The sequence below is a fragment of the Seriola aureovittata genome, chromosome 18, assembly GCF_021018895.1.
Source record: "Seriola aureovittata isolate HTS-2021-v1 ecotype China chromosome 18, ASM2101889v1, whole genome shotgun sequence".
Taxonomy (NCBI): Eukaryota; Metazoa; Chordata; class Actinopteri; order Carangiformes; family Carangidae; genus Seriola; species Seriola aureovittata.
The window spans coordinates 3,147,219-3,166,773 of record NC_079381.1 but is presented as its reverse complement, the minus strand read 5'-3'; the positions used below and the strand labels follow the sequence as shown (position 1 = coordinate 3,166,773).

The 19,555-nt window shown below is 42.6% G+C and overlaps 1 protein-coding gene across 3 annotated transcripts in view; it reads right to left on the bottom strand.

Annotated features, from left to right (window-relative positions):
* Positions 1-19,555, bottom strand: part of LOC130186261 (WD repeat-containing protein 7) — a 119,659-nt gene that overhangs the window by 22,190 nt on the left and 77,914 nt on the right. For all 3 annotated transcript variants that reach the window (XM_056403184.1, XM_056403186.1, XM_056403185.1), the window contains 2 exons: positions 12,614-12,841; positions 4,894-5,080 (listed from right to left, as the gene is read on the bottom strand). In XM_056403184.1, coding sequence (XP_056259159.1) covers positions 4,894-5,080; positions 12,614-12,841 — 415 coding nt within the window. The remainder of the gene's footprint in view (positions 1-4,893; positions 5,081-12,613; positions 12,842-19,555) is intronic.

Below are 19,555 nucleotides of genomic sequence, written 5' to 3'. Positions count from 1 at the left end.
GAATTTGTGGAGCTAAGTGTGAGAAACATGGAACCAGCACTAGCTGCTGATGACTGAAACATCAACTACCTGATTTAATAACAGATATTGTAATGTGGGTAAGTGGCTGGTTAACGAGGCGACTGGTTGACTGATGTGATGACTGAGCCACTGAAAGACTTCAGATTGGTTTAACAACTGATTTATTAAGGGACTGACTGACTGACTGACTGGTGATAGGCGAGTTATCTGCTGACTGATTGAGTCATTGACTTACTGACTCGATGGCTTATGAGTATGGCCTTTCCATACTTATACCTGACACATAAAATACATTATAAGTGTCATAAAGAGAACGAAACAAAAAAACGGAACAAGTGAAACATGAAATGTAACAATATAATTACATTATTGAAGAAATCCCCCTCCACCCCCAACAATGATATTGTATATCGCAATATTTGGGCTGGACTGTATCAAGATATTGAATTTTGGATATCAGCCAAACAGCCAAGCATGTTTTTAATAGTGACTGACATGTCAAGCCAGGTCTAATGTAGCTAAATGAAAGATCCAAACTCTCTGTCTGTCTCTCTCACACTCTCACACACTCTCTCTCACTCACACACACGCACACACACACACACACACACACACACACACAGATCAACATGAGTTTTTTGTCTTTCTACAGTGACCTATAGTTTTCTGATCATTACTCAGTGTTCAAATGTCCTGTTGTGATATGAGTTGATGTCCATGGAGACAACAACATGCACTTATCTCTGCAGGGCACGCAAACACACACACACACACACACACACACACACACACACACACACACACAACCAAAACATTCATTTACCTCTACCACATAAAGTTTTGGAAAACACATACAGACAAAAAACACAGTATAAAGAGGGGTATTTATCTCTGCATGTCAAATACATTCCCTATTCTTTATCTCTCTCTCACACACATTAACACATGCTTTTATCCCTGCAGTGGTGTCTATAAACACATCACACTCTGATCAGAAGAGAGCAGGGAGGGAAACATTGACAGGTCCGCGAGAGGCATTCAAAGCCCACAGTAGGTCATTACATGAGGTAAAAGATTTTTAAAGGTTTTTAAAGTTTCAAAAGTCCTTTTTTTAACAGTTCCAGTTATCTTGTTTATTTCATTTCCAAGGATCTCCAAGGAAAAAAACAGGAAGACTGAGTGGAAACAGGTCATATGTTACAGTTTTCAAATATGAAATATGTAAATTAATGTAGGAAGTGTTACAAGGTTTGTCAGGGTCAGATTCATGTAAAACAGACTGAGGTGTTTATTCATGTGACCAAAATTAAACATAATCACATTCAGTGATGAGGTCTGAAAGGAACTCGTCGGTAAGTACAGGCGCCTTAAAACACTGTGTTGTGTAAGACACACACACACACACACACACAACACACACACACACACACACACACACACACACACACTGCAGGCTGGTGAAGGTGTATTGTTTATTTTTTTCCAATCATGTGTGTCTATAAGTATAAAATGTGTGTGAGTCTTCGACACCAGGAGCTTTTTAAAATCTCAGACTATAGAGAGGGGATTACCACACACACACACACACACACACAGAGCTCTGCGAGGAGTGTATTGACGACTGGTTGGGTGCATCAGGAACAAAAAAGCCTCATTGCAAGTCAGCTGCATGGAAATACACCCTCTGTGCACGTGCATGTGCACACACTCCATTTCAGCCAGTCATGCATTCAGCTCCTCACACTCTCCCTGGTTCTCTACAATAGAAACTGTCCAGTAATGGAAGACTGTAACGCAGTGTAAGCAGTGTGTGTGCGTACGCATGTGTGTATTAATGTATTCGCTCTCTCTGTTTTGTAATGCATTGATCTGATTATTGTGTGTCTCATTGATCAGCCCTCGTACTGTTTACTTCAAAAACACCAGGAGGCAACAACACACATCTGCAGACATCACATTATTAATTATAAATGATCATATATCCATGTGAAATGGACGGAGCATCACGTTCAGGTCACTCAGAGCAGCGGGGAGGATTTAATGATGTGGGGGCTGCTGGTAAAACTAACGCACAGTAAAAACACTGTCAAAGTCCTGTGGTAAATCATTACAGTTGTTTTACATTTCCCTCATCAAAGAATAGTAGTCTATATCAGTGATCTGTTCAAAATAATGCTGTTGAAGTTTACATATAAAGCAATGTTTCTGGATAGTACCGGATCAATAAGCTGTATCGGTAAAAGTAGAAGTACCGTTAAAATCTTAACGATCCCCATCCAAATGTTTGGAACCGAAATTTATACTGTTGTAACTCCTAACTTTGCTTTTCCAGACTGTTCCTTGTGTTCACATTTTGGTGTGAAAACCTTTATTTCTGACTCTGTTCAAGTTTTTGTCACTTTCTATTCTACTAAAAATGTATCTACTAAAATTGAATTGTGTTGATTTCTCTTCGACACACACACACACACACACACGCACACACACACACACACTCGCAGCAGACATATCTATACTCATTTAACCAGACTGGCCCGGCTTGAGTTTCAACCTTAATAGGATCAACTTATGTTCGCCAGTTAGATTTCAGCAGGGAGGAAGACAGACACACACACACACACACACACACACACACACACACACACACACACACACAAAGGGTTTTGTACCATACATGAGAAGATGCCACTGAAGGCCCTTCTCTGGGACCTGTGACCTTCACTTGTATAAAGTGCCGCTTCAACTTAACCACAACTTCACTGTGATTGTATGAAGGCAGCCATGACCTTTGACCTCCTTGTTGCTGGTTGTGATACTGATGGTCCAAGAAGTGAAGCTGACTCTGCTGCTGTCTAACAGCAACTTCTGACTGGAACATGTCGGAGAGTCAAACTGTGAACTAGGAGTCACAGTCACAGTGACTGATATAAAGCCACTGATTGAAGCGTCTACTTTTTCGGACACCTTTTTAAACTTTCGCTTTCATGTGTGGAACACTGGCTAACTTCACCTCTTCAGACCTATGAAATGTTTAAAAAGCAACAGCCTGAGGAGGAAAAATCACAGTTCGTTTTCCTTGTCAAAATGTGGCACCTATATTACCCACAATGCAATTCAAAGCAGAGATGAGGAGCAGGCTGCAGTCTGCTAACTCTTTACTTAAACTTGCAGTTTTCTTAACCCACGCTGACTCCAGTGACCTGATCACCTGAGGACATTAAATCAGCAGCTCCCTCTCCAGACATTAAAGGCTTCACATGTGCACTACGGCATCTGAACACTTGATAACAGACTGGTGTGTGTAGATTCAAGCGGCGTTCCCCTTTAAGCACCACTGCCGGTGGGGCAAAGAAACAGGAAAAAAAGATCGTGATAAAACATGAACACAGACTAACACACATGCACACAGACAGAGGACTCACATGTCAGAGCAACGCAGACATCGTTACATCATCATAATGTCCTGCAATCGGATTACAGCCTGGCTTCCATAACTCAGTGTGCTGGCTCTATAATGCCTAAGTGTTTCTCTGTGTGTGTGTGTGTGTGTGTGTGTGTGTGTGTGTTTGTATCCATAAGCAGGCTGTTGGCTGCACTCTGGAATCTGACTGAACAGTCAAACTGACAAACACAAACAATAGATCAGCCAATGATAGAAACTGAGGACACAGGACTGAACCAGTGTGTTCTGTGTGTATTTAACACTTCAATCTATATGTTTATTTGTGTTTATGTGCATGTGTTCAGAACTGTGAAGTCTTTCAGGGCAAGTCCATGTCATGTCTCTGTATGCTGACCATTAAAAAGGCCATTATCTTAACTTTTACTATTTAAACTAATTAACCATGTTTTACCAAGTTCTTTCAATGTATAGGTCTTTGGTTTGATCTAGTTTTAAGCCACATACACTTTTGGTGGTTTTCAGCTCTATATTTGAACCAGATGAAGGATTTTAGTCGCCGGACGTCTGGATCTGAAGTTATCAGAGAAAAAAGCTGAGGAAATGTTAGACAGCTCAGCTCCCAGCTGCTGGAGACGTCCTGTCCTGTGTCACTGAAGAGCGTCAGTGAAGCTCTGAGTTTTAAAGTTATATTTTGGGGGAATTTTTTGCCTTTATTCAGATTGCTACAGTGAGAGAGACTGGAAAGTCATGGAGAGAGAGAGGGGATGACATGCTGGCCCATGGGTCAGAGTGGAACCCGGGCTGCTGTGTGTAGGACTAAGCCTTTGTGGTACGTGCTCTACCAGGTGAGCTCCCCTGAAACTCTGAAAGTGAAACTGCTTTATTTAGTGTTTCTACTGGTTTTAATCCCCTGGTGTGTTTGTTGTGGAGAGGAGGACACCTCTGTGGATCATTCAGCTGCTGGTAAAAACCTGCTGAACGTCTGAACAATCAAACAAACAAGAGAACAAAGAGAAACCATCGAAAACAGGGAGAAGCTAGCGTAATGGTAAAGACAACAACTCCCACAATCCCACGCTATTCCATGACGTAACCCAACGCGTCTTTTGTTATTGTTTTGATTGAGAGAGCTTTAGAGACAGAAGTTACAGGCTGTGCGTTTAATGCTACAGTTTATAAGTTCTGGAAATCAAGAGAGAGACTCGACAACAAACCACTCCACTCCGCTTAAAGACCAAGACACGTCCGAGTCAAAGTCAAAGCCAGTCTCAATCCAAGTCTGTAGTGCGACTCAAGTCAAGTCTTGTGATGGTCAAGACAAGTCCAAGTCAAGTCTGAAGTCTTGTTGAAGCATGTTTCAAATTAGGCTTCAAGGACTTTGACTATAACAATCACTTTTATTTTTATGTGTGTGTGTTTGTGTGTGTGTGTGTGTGTGTGTGTGTGTGTGTGTACACCTGTGGACTCACTTAGCCAGCTGCTTCTCTGCATCGGCACAGAGCTCCAGCAATCCCATGAGCACCGCTGACACGTCCATATAAGGCTCCCAGACAGTGAAGCCTCGACCAATCAGATCGATGGCGGTGCGGCGGATGGTGCTGTGGGGGGGTAGCTTGGGGCTGGGGGGCTGCAGCAGCAGGAAGGTCAGTGCCTTACCTGTAAACAGTAGAAACAGTGGAGTCAGATTAGAGTAGAGTAATGGGGGGGTTTTATCTAGAAAAAGCACATTTTTAAATGATTTAATCATTCTTATTTTATCATTTCTGTGCAGGAGTGAATAAGATGTGATGTGTTCAGATGAATTCAATCGTCCACCACAGTCCCAATTAAACATCGTCATGACTTTTGCTGAAATGCGACATTAATCTTATTTGTTGTGCCGGGATTAGCTAAATGATTCATTTGTATCTGTAGTCCCAACACAACTTCAAAAGACAAAAACAACAAATTAAAGCGGCAAGCAGCATTCACGCGGGCTCTCGCCATGTTGCGAACCTCAGGGCCACAGTCAGCAGGACACTTTTATGTTCCTGTATATCAAGTGTAAAAAGGATGATGAATACTTCCTGTAAATCAAATGATGATTGTCACTCAAGGGTTACTTCCTGTTTACAGTAGTTGGCACTATGATTATGACTTCAAATTAGCATCCAGATGTCTTCAGTGTGGAACTGTCATTAAACATGTGAAGTTTGGGGAAGATTGGACAATGTATATTACATTTATAACAATTTCCTGTTTCATGGTGAAACACGATTTAATTCCAATGCCTTTAAATTACATAAATGACGCCAGAATGTGAGCAAAAATTCAAAATCTCTCATTTCCTGTTGTGTTTAGGGTATGGGTACATTCTTTTTTATAGGTCTCGGCATGTTACGGGTTTTTTGAGCATGTTTAAGCCCTCAAGAAGCATTTCATTTTTATGGACCAGGGATATACAAACAAATGAAATACAATAGGGTCCTTGCACCCTCGGTGCTGTGGACCTCAAAAAAGGAGCATACTCCTCCCTTATCTCTATATCCTCTACACAATGAAGCATTTAAACAGATTATGGTCAAACCCCAATGACCACATCAGCTCCATATGACTTCACTGTCACAGTTTCAGCCCCGCCCCTCGGCAGCAGCGTGGCTGCACCACGGGAATGATTTGAAAACAAAGGAATTTTCTATAAATGAAATCATACCTGCTTCTAAATAAAAATATGAAAATCTAATATCTAAAATGAGGTTTGGGAAAAATGATTCAACACACACACAACGAGCAGGATGGGGGTCACTTCATAGCTGACCTGACATTTGAGCCAGTCTCTGTGGGGACGTACTGACCATTAAGACTCCAGAAAATATCCCCCATCCCTCAATAACATCCCCCCCTCCACACACACACACACACACACACACACACACACACACACACATACACACACACACACACACACACACACACACACACACACACTCCCCTTTTCCCACCAGGTGTCTGTCTGTCTGTCTGTCTCTCTCTGCAGGTCGCACCCACAGTAGCCTGAGGTCCAGAGCTTTTAGCAGATCCTTCACAATGTGCTACACAAAGATAAAGTCAGAGAAAAATCTAAACCCAGAGAGGCGGATTAAAGATCTGGTATCTGGTCTTGTAAAACATTCAGAGACGTTAACAGAAAACAATACACGGTCGCCTCTGTAGCTGTCATTTTCCTATTAAAGGTGGTTTTCATACATTATTTATTCAAGAGCAGTGATATATGTGCAGAACTGGACTGTCAATGTGAAGTTAGATCTGTCAACAGTTCTATCAGAAAGCCTTTTCTCTGAGACTTTACATTAGCATCATGAAGGCTCTTATCTCCTACTGTCTGAATCCACTCAGAGATCAATACAGTTCATTGTATTTTCACTTTAAATGTAAATGCTAAACAGTCATAATATGAAGAAACATATAATATAATACAGATCATTTACTTTAAGTATTTATAATACTGTGGTGGCTCTAAAGGTCCTCCAGTCTCCAGACACACAGAGATAATCTCATCATCTGGATCTTCTGGCATTTTATCATCAGCCCGCCTTAAATGGCAAACCCCCTTCCTTATTGGTTTATATCTACACACACACACAGCCTATGGATGGGGCTATGAAAGATATAGCTAGAGGCTAACTGTGTTAGCATCGCTGGGTACGACTGTTATAATATATAGCAGCAGTGACAGATAAAGCGCTAACTGTGTTAGCATTGTTGCGCTACGTCGAGTATAAGAGATGGACAGCAGTGCTAATGTTATTAGCTGTTATGGCTATTGGTAGAGAGACAAAGAGTCAAACATGCAGATCGGGTGTGTTGTTAGGATGTTGTGACTGAGTCAGTGATAGGATGATGAACTTTGACCCTCAGCTAGTGATCAAAAGGTGGGTGAGCAAACACCAGAAAAGTTCAAATCAATCATGTTTTTGTTTCATACATCAATATACATACAAACAGTGGACTATAAATATCAGCAGTGATGTAGGGTTGAATGAACTTTGACCTCCAGTTAATGATTATAACAAATCATCAAGACCACAGACATCAAATGCATCCTGAGTTATTTACATCAGTTTTATGCCGTTTACTGTCAAATACATTGTGAGTTGGCATCATAATTATCCCATACTGTTGACTTTGTGAAACTATTGGATGTTTTCTCTGTTTTCATTTTTATATTTGTTGTTTTTAATAACAACTGCATATAAAGCACCTTCATGTATGAGAATAGGGGGGTTGGGCAAAAGGTCATCAGTCAAATCCAAACCCACACATTGAGCAGGAGAACACAGAATGGACTCAAGGGGTCAAAGTGGCAGTGTGTGTGTGTGTGTGTGTGTGTGTGTGTGTGTGTGTGTGTGTGTGTGTGTGTGTGTGTGTGTGTGTGTGTGTGCGTGTGTGCGTACGTGTGTAATGAACCTGATGGGGTATAGTCTGACAGCCACATTTGCACTTAGAAGCCTCATTATAATTTCTTCTGGACAATTAAAGATGGCCGTTAACAATCGGTGCTCTAATTGGTTGGATCAAGATTCAAATTTACGACCCCTCCCCTCCCCTCTTATTTAGTGAGTAGGAAGTGAGGGAGGCCTGGACTCGGGTCCATTTCTCACTGCGGACATCTTTGTTTAAAGGCCGGACGGGGCCAAATGAACCAATAGCTATTGACAAAGCATCAGTCTCCCATAATGAGCTGTTAGTTAGCGCAGTAAAGATGTCACATTAACACACAGAGGGTGATTAGAGCAGGTGGAGGAGGAGGAAGGAAGGGAGGAAGGAAGAAGGGAGGGAAGCTGAGAGTGTGAAATAGTGATAGATTGGTGACGTCTAAAGTTTACCAAGCCGAGTCAACCAATAACAGGCTCTCTACTTTCTATCCCCATTCTTTTCTTCCCCCCTCGTTCTTTCTCTCTCTGTTTGAGCTTAAATGAAAGGTGAAGGTAAATCAATGTTCGGGACTTGGTTAGTGGATGATCAGACTGGATGCAGAGAGAGGGAGAGAGAAGGAAAAAGAACATTACAAAAAGAGGAAGAGAGAGAGAGAGAGAGAGAGAGAGAGAAAGAGTGAGAGAAGCTGTGCTATGTGTTCCATGTATATCTACATGATACATTTGTAATTAGATGTAATATAATAGAAACAGTATTTGGTCAACAACCACAGCACCACCACTAACTGAGGTGAGGTAATTGGTTACTTTAAAAATATACAGTGCTGTGCAAAAGTTTAGGCACTTCTTATTCTTATATCAGAACATGATCTCCGGTGCTCACTGGGACAGATTGTAGCTGAGTGTGAAGAGGCCGAGATGAGAGTCAACACCTTCAAGTCTGAGGCCATGGTTCTCAGCCGGAAAAAGGTAGACTGCTCCCTCCGGGTTGGGGGTGAGTTGCTGCCCCAAGAGAAGGAGTCCAAGTATCTCCGGGTCATGTTTACGAGTCAGGGTAGGAGCAGGAGATTGACAGACCGATCGGTGCAGCGTCAGTAGTAATGGACGCTGCACTGGACTGTTGTTGTGAAGATGGAGCTGAGCCAGAAGGAAAAGCTCTCGATTTACCAGTCAATCTTTGTTCCAACCCTCAGCCATGGTCTTGAGCTCTGGTTAGTGGCCGAAAGCACTGTGGAGCAGTTGCTGCTCCTTCATGTTGAAAGGAGCCAGCTGAGGTGGTTGGGGCATCTGTATAGGATGGCTCCTGAGCGCCTTCCATTGGAGGTTTTCCGGGCACGTCCAACTGGGAGGAGACCCCGGGGGTAGACCCAGAACTCGCAGAGTTGTTGGAGAGAGGGATATCTGGAACTTCCTGCTTAACCTGCTGACCCTACCCCGGGCACGCAGAAGAAAATGGATGGATGGATGGATTCTTTATTCATCAGGCAAGTATAAAAACTTCTTTGTGTGTTCTTGTGTTTACACTTGCTCTTTAAATTGATTTAAATAGGGAATAAAACTCAACCCTGAATGTGTTAAAATGGCACTGTTCAGTGACTGGGCTTCAAAAGGTACTTGAGGTATTCTGGCGTTTACTGTGAGCATCATTGTCCTGTGATGGTGCACTGATGTACAGTTTGTCTCTGTTATCCTGTCCATCCACATCCTGCCTTCCCTCCGTCATCATCTGTCCTTCCTTCATTCCTTCCATCCTTAGGCTCAGTCTCTCCCTCCATCTCCCCTACATTTCCCCCCTTGCAATATGAAAACATCAATCTATACTCTGCTGTATAGACTACTGTACCCTCCCTCTCTCTGGGCGGACAGCTCTCATTCATCACACACTGCGCTATATGCCAACAATACCGATCCATCTTTCCATTTCATAATAGAGAGAGGAGAGGGGGGTAAATGGAGAGTGGAAGGAGGGAGAAAAACAACAAACTAAATGAGAGCAGGAAAAAGAACAGAGTGAAAGGAGGAGAAGGGAAGAGGGAGGAAGAGGGAGGGAGAATGTCCCACGCCACATGCTTTTTACAGTCATCTGTAACTGTCTATTTCAGCTTAAGCAATAACATGTTTTAAATGGTCCACTCTCTGAGGATGGTTCAAGGAGCAGGTGGCTCTGTGGGGTTTTTAAGGCCCAGACCCGTCAGCTCAGTCAGCAGAGGCTGGAGGTGTGACGGCACGAAAAACTCACATTTCTGTACACACCTAGGGTTTGCATTCACGGTTCAGTATGCTTTTGGTACAGTGAAAAAAAAAAAAAAGACATTACATTTCTTTTAATTCATTAAGAATTTAACTCGTAAACATAAACATGTAATTATAAATGTGTAAACTTGAAAACAAATTTCTTATAAAAAAAAAAAACAGACCTACGTCATCTAGACATTATTGATGGTGCTGCAATCTACAAAAACTTAAAATGCAACAGAGGATGATCAAATAAATAGGAAATAAATAATATAATTATAAAATAAAGATCCATTTAAGTGAAGCAAATAGAAAATATTTATACATTCACTCTACTTTCATGTTTTTTTTCAGAAAGATTAATGTATCCACATTGTCTGCAGAAGGAGCACATATTTCTTTTTTGCTTTTATTCTGACAGCCACAGTGAGACAGGAAAGCCAGGGAGGGAGGGAGGGAGAGAGAGAGGGAGAGAGAGAGGGTGACATGCAGCTAACGGCCAAAAGTCGGATTCGAACACGAGCTGCTGTGGTCAGGACTAAGCCTTCGTGGATCTACAAACATTGTCTCTTGCAGTTGATGCAGTGGTGGTGCGCGGTACACAAGGCCTGATCCAGACTCCTCAACCAGGAAGTAAGAGTAGATGTGTTTACAGCCCTGTTTTTTGAATTTCTTTCACTTTGTATGTGTGAAAACCATGTTAAGCAAAATATGAATCATAGCAGAGGATTTGTACAGAGTTTAAAACATGTCTGGAGAGGAACTTTAAGATGACATTAAGCACTGATGACATTGAGAAGTTTCATTTATTCAATGAAATAAATTATTTAAAAAAAGGTTGGGTATCGTACAACCTGCGGCATCACGATGATACACAGCCTGAAGAAGATTTTAAACAGGTGGAGCTCAAGAGGATCAATTAAATCTTGAGTTTGTTTTCATCTGATGACATAGGCATGGGGTTTCTCTATGTGTGTGTGTGTGTGTGTGTGTGTGTGTGTGTGTGTGTGTGAGTCCACACAGGTGAGCTGAATGCTGCGTACAGGTCCAACTAAGCAGCATCATGCTCCACAGCCTATCAGTGAGGGTACAGGCTCTGTCGCTGGGCGGATGCCCCCAGAGGCAGCCAATCAGAGCTCAGGAGCAGCGGGATGGAAGAACAGCTCTGCTTAGTGCAGGTTTGATGCTCACCAAGGTCCAACGCTGCAGGCACGGTATGGCACAGGCCGGGCTGAGTGAGTGTGTGTGAGTGTATGGTGTGTGTGTTGAAGTCAGTGCCAAGCTCCTTAAGGTGTCAAGCTTGGTGGGTGAAAATCAATTCCATCTCTCCCTTCACCTCTAATCCAAGACTAAAGTTTCTAGTTTGTCAGTTGTGTAGTTCTGAGTTTGGAAAAACCACGATGATTCAGGACCAAAACATGAGCCACTGAACACATCAGTGTCTGTATGAATGAGAGGCCACACATACATGCAAGTATACACGGTCAGGGTCACGGCAATATTTAAATCATCATTATCATTATCTCTCCAACCACTGCGGGTCAAAGCCACTCACTCTATGCTTTTGAGAACATCTGGGAAGATTAATAAAAAGTGATGTCAAAATGTCCAAGTCTGGGCTGTGCTCAGGAGGCGATACTAAAGTAATTTTCAACAGCTCTGTCAATCATGACTGGTAAGATTACAACAACAATAACCACTATTTCACGACTGCATCTGTGTGGATGCGAACAACCACTACTTTAACAAAGGTAAGAGTCTACACCCATGTTGGCAGCTGAGGTCGACCAGTAGTGCTTAGAGCTAAATGCTAACATTAGCATGCCGTTCAGTACAGTTCAGGCCGATGAGAATGTCATTAGTTTTCCAAGTATTCGGTCATAAATCAAAGTTATTAGAATTCATTTGCTGGGGATCTTAAATGTCTGAACGAAAAATCAAGTCAATCTATCCAGGGAGGTATTCAAGAGCAGGAGGGTTCTCAGAGTCTGGCAAAAATGATGATACAGCATGCAGCCAAACAGTGCAGGAAAAATATAAAAGGGTGAAAAAGATTATAGAAAAATAAAAGGCCATAAAGAAAGAAAATCAATATCAATACCAGTGTCGCTTATGCTATTGTTGTCTGTTCACCGTCTTCACTCGTTTTTGAAAGAGCAGTGTCACCGTATTAATTACATGTATCCAGAACGTCAGTTTATAAAATACATTAGGAACACAAGAACCTGTTTTGTCCAAGTAGCCAGGTCCAACTGAGCCCATAGCTCCATTTTAAAGCCCAGCAAGTTCCAGTTAATCTGAACTACTAATATTTACTACGTCACCAAAATAATCCAAATACCAAATATCACTTTGGTCAAATTCTAAAAAACTAGAAGTAAAAATGATACATTTCATTTTAATAAATAGATTTTAAACTGCAAAATGTATAGCTATAGCTATTACATGGACATTTGTGCATTTCTTACATTTCTGCGTTGCCACAGTGTGTGTCATCTCTGCATTCTTCAGTAAGTGTGTGTGTGTTGTCTGTACTTACATGTGTGTCTGGCCAGTGAGTAGTTGGATGATCCTCCGCTCGTCAGGCCAAAGCCTTCGGGTGCCTGTCCACCGGTTCGAGCCCGTGCCGAACCCTTTGGTGGCTCGATCTCAGCGCCGAACTCGGCCCCAATGACCCCCAGCAGCACGATGGCCGTGGCCTGCTTACGGCGCTCCTCGTACGAATTGGAGATCTTCTTGGCATTTGGTGGAAGGTTGGACAGACAACCTGGTAGAGAGACAAAGAAATTAACACCAGCTTCCTCTTGTGGTCCCTGTTGATTTAGCAGTGTCCATTCTAGCCTTCACTCATGAAATTCCATACTTAGTTTGTGAGTTAGTCCCTTGGTTATTTATTATTTTTAATTGTTGATGGCATAATGTAGTGGCAATGGAATAATCCACATTTAGACTGGTTGCCTATAAGCTTCGCTTTTACTATGCAGTTCTACCTCCGGAAAAATGAAGTCTTGATAAACAGAACAAAGAAAGTGCGCCTGCCACTGCACAACCACAATAGAAAGCTCGGTAGCTATCAGTAGCCTTTTCTGGGTAGAAGAAATGGCAGTCAGTGGAACAACTAGAATATCTGTGGAAACTCAAACAGGCATCAACTGGATGGAGAGAGCCATGTTCAGATTGAAATTCAGCCCTGGACTTATCTCCTGAAACCGATTTCTTCACTGTCTTATGTCAGTAGTCCCTATGGCCAGGCCGACTATGGAGAGAGGTCCGGGACTTCAAAACCGACATTCACTCTGCCTCATTTCTACCGGAATCCGGAAGTAAAAAACCTGCATACTACATACAACCAGAACTACCATGCAATTCAAATTGGGATTTTTACGGTTGTTTCTTGCTTTGGGCAGTAGCCAGGCTGATAGTAGTTGCCATGTTGTTTGTACATTGCTTTTGCACTCTGGGTACTTAGCGTTTTTAGACACTCGGAGCGCCTCGTACTTTTGCAGAGGTGCTCTGTACTGTTCAAGTCGAAAAAAGTTTAACTTAGAGCAGAAAAACACCAGACTTCATCTGTTTTTCCCATTGTTGAATCTGATGAACTGAGAGGTGGGCCTTCGCTTGGAAACAATTATCATGGATGATAACGTAGTGATGGCTGTTGCTAGATACCTGGTTCCCCAGCAACAATAAAAAAAAAAAAACAGTGCACTGCTCATTTTTTTTTTCACAAACTGTGGCCTTTTCAGACGGTACCTTAGAAATCTTCCACAAGTGCCTCTGCATTTGAAATGCCGGAAAAAAAAAAAAAAAAAAGTACATCGCAACATTTTCATTTGCCTCGTTTCTCAAATTTTCCTCCTGCAAATATCAAGCATCACTGAATGTAAAAAACACAATCGACCTGCTCCATCTGACGTCTGTCGTATGACAACGGATCATAATTAAAATACAAACTTGCTCGAGAGGAAATCAGACCCATAAATGCTGCTTTCAACACACTTCACTGGTTTCAGTGACTTATTTTTGATTTAAAGAAACTGTACGTCTGTTTATTTCCTTCTTCTGACACTCAGAGATGTTTGAGCTGGGACCAGAGAGTGTGGGGGATCTTTTTTTTTTTTTAATTCTTTTTCTTTTCTTTCTCTGTCTTCCTTTCATGCTGAAAGGTGGTTAAAAAAAACAGCAGGCCTGTGAGTCTCCAGTGAGCTGATAACAACTGAACAGGCACACTTCTATTGTCCTGGTATTAGCCATTACTCACACACACACACACACACACACACACACACAGGCACACGTCTCATTGTCCTGCTGAAAGCCTTTAGTCACAGTGCAAAATCACATGCACTCACAGATGGACACACACACACACACACACACACACACACACACACACACACACACACACACACACACACACACACACACACACACACACACACAGGGCCTCTGGAAGGATTTTGGACATGTGCGTATATGTGTGTGTGTGTGTGTGTGTGTGGGCGTGTCCTTCAATTGTGCTCCCCAAGACGACCCCAAAATAACCTCTTTTGTGTGTGCGCGTGTAACAGGGTCTGCACAGTAGGGAAGTGCAGCAGCTCTGAGAGGGATACATGAGTGTGTGTGTGACAGAAGAGTGTGTGTGTCTGTAAAGAATCACCGTAGGAGATGAGGGCTTCTTACTCACCTTGGATCAAAGGCCCACATAAAAAATGTCTGTATATGCAGCGACCAAACACGAACGAACGAACACACACACACACACACACACACACACACACACACACACACACACACACACACACACACACACACACACACACACACACACACACACACACACACACACACACACACACACACACACACACACACACACACACTCCCACCGTGTCGACCCTCTGATTTTATTTCTTATTTTCTCTCTCTCTGGATGAGTGAGCACAGCATTGTTATGGATTTGTATTGCAGGGGAACAAGCACTAGCTCCCTACACACATCAGGACACACACACACACACACACACACACACGCAGTGTCTTTGATGAGGAAGGGGAGAGCAAGCACACTGGGTGTGATGAATAGAATAGGGGGGGGGCACTGCTGTGACATCTTGTAGATCTTCATGCAGTTTTCTATTCACATAAGCTGGATTTGTTAAAATCATATGATCCATGATGAGGGGAGTGATTACTGAAAACTCAAGAATCACAGCGGAATCACAGAGGATGAGAAGAGACACTGGTAACAGCAGACAGATTCTCAGGATGTCTGGTGTGAGCGGCTCTCTGACCTCAGTCCACTGCATCTCCACTGGCTTCAGATCCACTCTCTGACCTCAGTCCACAGCATCTCCACTGGCTTCAGATCCACTCTCTGACCTCAGTCCACAGCATCTCCACTGGCTTCAGATCCGCTCTCTGACCTCAGTCCACTGCATCTCCACTGGCTTCAGATCCACTCTCTGACCTCAGTCCACAGCATCTCCACTGGCTTCAGATCCGCTCTCTGACCTCAGTCCACTGCATCTCCACTGGCTTCAGATCCGCTCTCTGACCTCAGTCCACAGCATCTCCACTGGCTTCAGATCCGCTCTCTGACCTCAGTCCACTGCATCTCCACTGGCTTCAGATCCGCTCTCTGACTGGACCCCTCCAGAAGGTGGACTTTCTTTTGTTTGAAGTCAGTCTGTAGTGGATTTACCTCCATGTTTATGGTCATTGTCCAGCTGCACCAGCAGCTTCTACTGAGCTTCAGCTGGTGGACTGTCCCCCGACATTATCCTGTGAGACACATTGATAAAATACACTTTGCTCTCCATGATATGGAGCTGTCCATGTCCAGAGGCAGCAAATCAGCCCCAAACCATGATGCTCCCTCCACTGGACTTCACTGTTGGATGATGTTTTCATGTTGGTCTGCAGTGACCTTTTTTACACCAGACACCGTGCTGCATGTTCCTCTCTGTTGACCAGCTGCAACGATTCCTTAAAGCCTTTAGCTGCTGCTCTGGCCTTCTCTTTTACCGCACTGTGCTGTAGCCACCTCTGGGGAGAGTAGCCACAGAGCTAACATGTCTCCACTTATAGACAGTTTGTTTAACTGTAGGACCGATGTAGATCTAAACTCTTATCTGACTCTCTAACACTTTCACTAACTCTCTAACTGATTTCATTTAAAGGACTTCAGGTTCACAAACTCCAGGCTTCAGTCTGTTAATGCCATCAGCTGAGGGCTTCACATACATTTCCAGCCCTATGTGTTTTTAGTTCAAGCAGATTTGTTCATTATTGTAAGTTAGATGACAAATTAGAGGATATATACATATGTATAGCCTGACACCTCTTTCCCAGACTTTTGGACACAATTATATATAAATATACATATAATAGAACTTTTTCTTAAAGGTGAAAGAGCTCTTTCTCTTTCTGCTTTTCCTCTCTTTTTTATAACTTCATATTTTACAGTGATTACATGGACTCCACAGGTTGTTGCATTACACCATCCTGTCCTATATATTATAACAGATTCCTTCCTTGATGGATAATGTCATTTCAGTCAGAAAGCCTTTTTATCCCGATTCATTTCTGGTTATTAAGAAGATTCGGCCGAGCTGGAAGTCCTCTGTGATCCCTTCAAGGTGTGGTTCACAGCAGCAGATGTTTCTTGTGAGCAGCAAACTCAAAATGTTGTGGAGAAATTGTCTCTAACCGACAACTCCAGTCTGGTTTCACTGATTGGACTCCAGGTTTCATTGGCCGAAGGGTTCACATACTTTTTCCAGCCTAAACTGTGAATGTTTGAATGATGTTTTCAATATGGATGTTATTAGATACTTAGTGAGGAAGCACATTAAGAGAAGAATTTTAACCCCACCACTGGATTGTTTCACAGATGTGTCATGTGACCCGATGATCTACACATTCCTCCATTTAACAAACGTTCTGCCTAAATTCAATCCAGGATTGTAGTTGCAGGATGTTTTCCTACAGAGCTGCTAGTTATCATGAGCAGAGCAAAAGAAAAGACAAACTGGAGGAAAGGAAGAATATGTCACAGCTTTGCCCACAAGGCTTGACTGACAGTTGCTCTCTAAAAAAAACAGTGAAGATACACCTGAGCAACAAGGATGAAAGAATTTAAAAAGCAGATCTTCAGGAGTATGGCTATAGAAATGTATAAGTCTTATAGTGAGAGAGGACTTTCAAGAAAAAATAAATGTTTGTTCCTCAGTCCATTTTTCAGACCTCAGGAGCCCCCTCCCCCCATATTTCCATACTATATCCTGGTGCTCTTTATAATGAGATTGCTAAAGGCCAGCTGTCATTTGGAAGAAGGCCCAGCGGCCAACTCTGATAAATGGATTACAGATGGCATCCATCCCCCGGGCCAGACTGGGCCAGTAGATAACAGAATTAGAGATAGACTCCCAACCAGAATTACTAAAAAGTTGAGATTTAGAGAAAAAGAGAAAGTAAAGAGGAGAGACAGACAGGCGGGGTATCTGCAGGTTAGGTGGTGTACAAACCTAGTGGGTAGTACAGCTACGTGTCCACGCTTCTGATCTGTTAAGAGATGATAGATGGGGCAGGCGCACTGACAGCGGAGTGGAGAGCAAGTGTATAACGTGCGACGCCAGTATGTGTATGTGTCGGTGTCTTCGCTACCTATAATCAATGAACAGTGATTGGTGAGTGGACTATTCTGTCGCACCTTTCCAACACCTGATCGGGGCGGTATCACTTGCTGCGCTGTCACTGGTCTTTGCCTCTGATATTCAAACTGAAATAAAAAAATGGCTGCACTTGTGAAAGTATATTCTCGGATTTTCTTCCTCAAACATCTAAAAATAGTGAATCTGAGGTGTGAGTCAGTCGGTGCAGCTGCAGAAATATTTGGCTTTATATTTTTAACACCTAATTTAGATAGTTGTTGGAGAGAGATAAGAGTCAGGAGACTGAACAGGTGGTGTCATCACGTTAACGCTGACTGAGTGGTCCACACCTAGAACCAAAGCGCTGCACAGAGCTCGTGTCTGTTTCTCCCTCTCTTGCCTTGAATCAGACTCAAACTCCAACTGTTGAGGTGCGATAACAACACGAGGCAAGGTTGTAATTTCCACTAGATACGAGTCTGCCTCACTTTTCATATTCCTGTTTTGGGCCACCCATCTTCACGGCCTGTGTTAGATTTACTCACTAAATTCTCCTTAAACAGTGTGTGACAGTCCAGCTGTTGTAAACCATTTACTAGAAGAGAGGAGGCGATGAAGAGGCAGACGCACTCGTCGTCACAGCAAATAGCATAACGAGCATCAGTGGGTGCTCGCTGGAATGCGTTTGCCCTGGGTTTTGTCTATAAGGCTATAAGACGACATACAGGCTGCTTTAACCCTTGAAAAGGAATGGCTCCTCCCCTGCACGGTTTCTGGGGAATAAATATAATATAATTGAACAGCAATCAAAAAGTAGGTCTCTGTCAAGTGAATGAAATTTTAACTCTGGTTAGAGCTTTAACAATACAGCAGTTTACAATGTGTTTCTAGTTGACTTGTTAAGCTACCACTGACCAACAATTTTACCATCAACTTACATGGATGGTTTTGTTTTAAGGTTTTTAGGAGGTTCAGGAGTTGCTGTTCTTTTTTTGTTTTCTGTTTAACAAGTTATGACTTCATTGTGTTCCCCCACTTATTGTTTTACAGGAAACCTGAACTTAGATGAACTTCAAGGAAAATTCCAGTATTCTCATTCCCAGAACTGTGGCCATTCTGACCAGTGGTCATGCTAATGATTAAAAGCCCTAAAACAGAAACAGTGTGTGTGTGTGTGTGTGTGTATCATCAGGAACTAGCAAAGATGCGGTTAGAACTATGTTGGCAGGTGTTTAAACGTCTAAAAGTCTGTGGATACAGTGACAAAACTTTACAGGTGTGTTGCTGAGATCACAACGGAGGCTGAGTTTGAAGACGGGTGACGTTCCAACCCATGACTGTGGCTGGTGTGATCCCACTGAAGATCGTCTCTAGTTATCTTTGCAGATTAATACGCAGCTACTTTGGGTTGGGAACTAGTTGCCCAGTAAGTAGCTCCCGCTGCAGTTATCTGCAACAGTTAGTCCTGGGGGGTAACTTCTGTGTTTACTTTCAGACTCAGAGACAAGTGTTTGAAATTACTTTGTAAAAAAAATAACATGAATATAGAATTATTGGCTTCTGGTTGTATAACTCAACCGACCAGCCAAGTCGCAGGTGATACGGTCACAATCTCTCCTTCCTGAGTTACATTATTAAATAATGGCCAGAAGTGTTGTCTATCATAATTAGCATATAAATTCTTGGGTTATGGCCAAAAACTTAAATTTGTGAGGTCACTGTGACCTTGATCTTTAACCTTTGACCACCAAAATCTAATCTGTTCATCCTCGAGTCCAAGTAAATGTTGCTGGCAAATTTGAAGAAGTTTCCTGAAGGTATTACTGA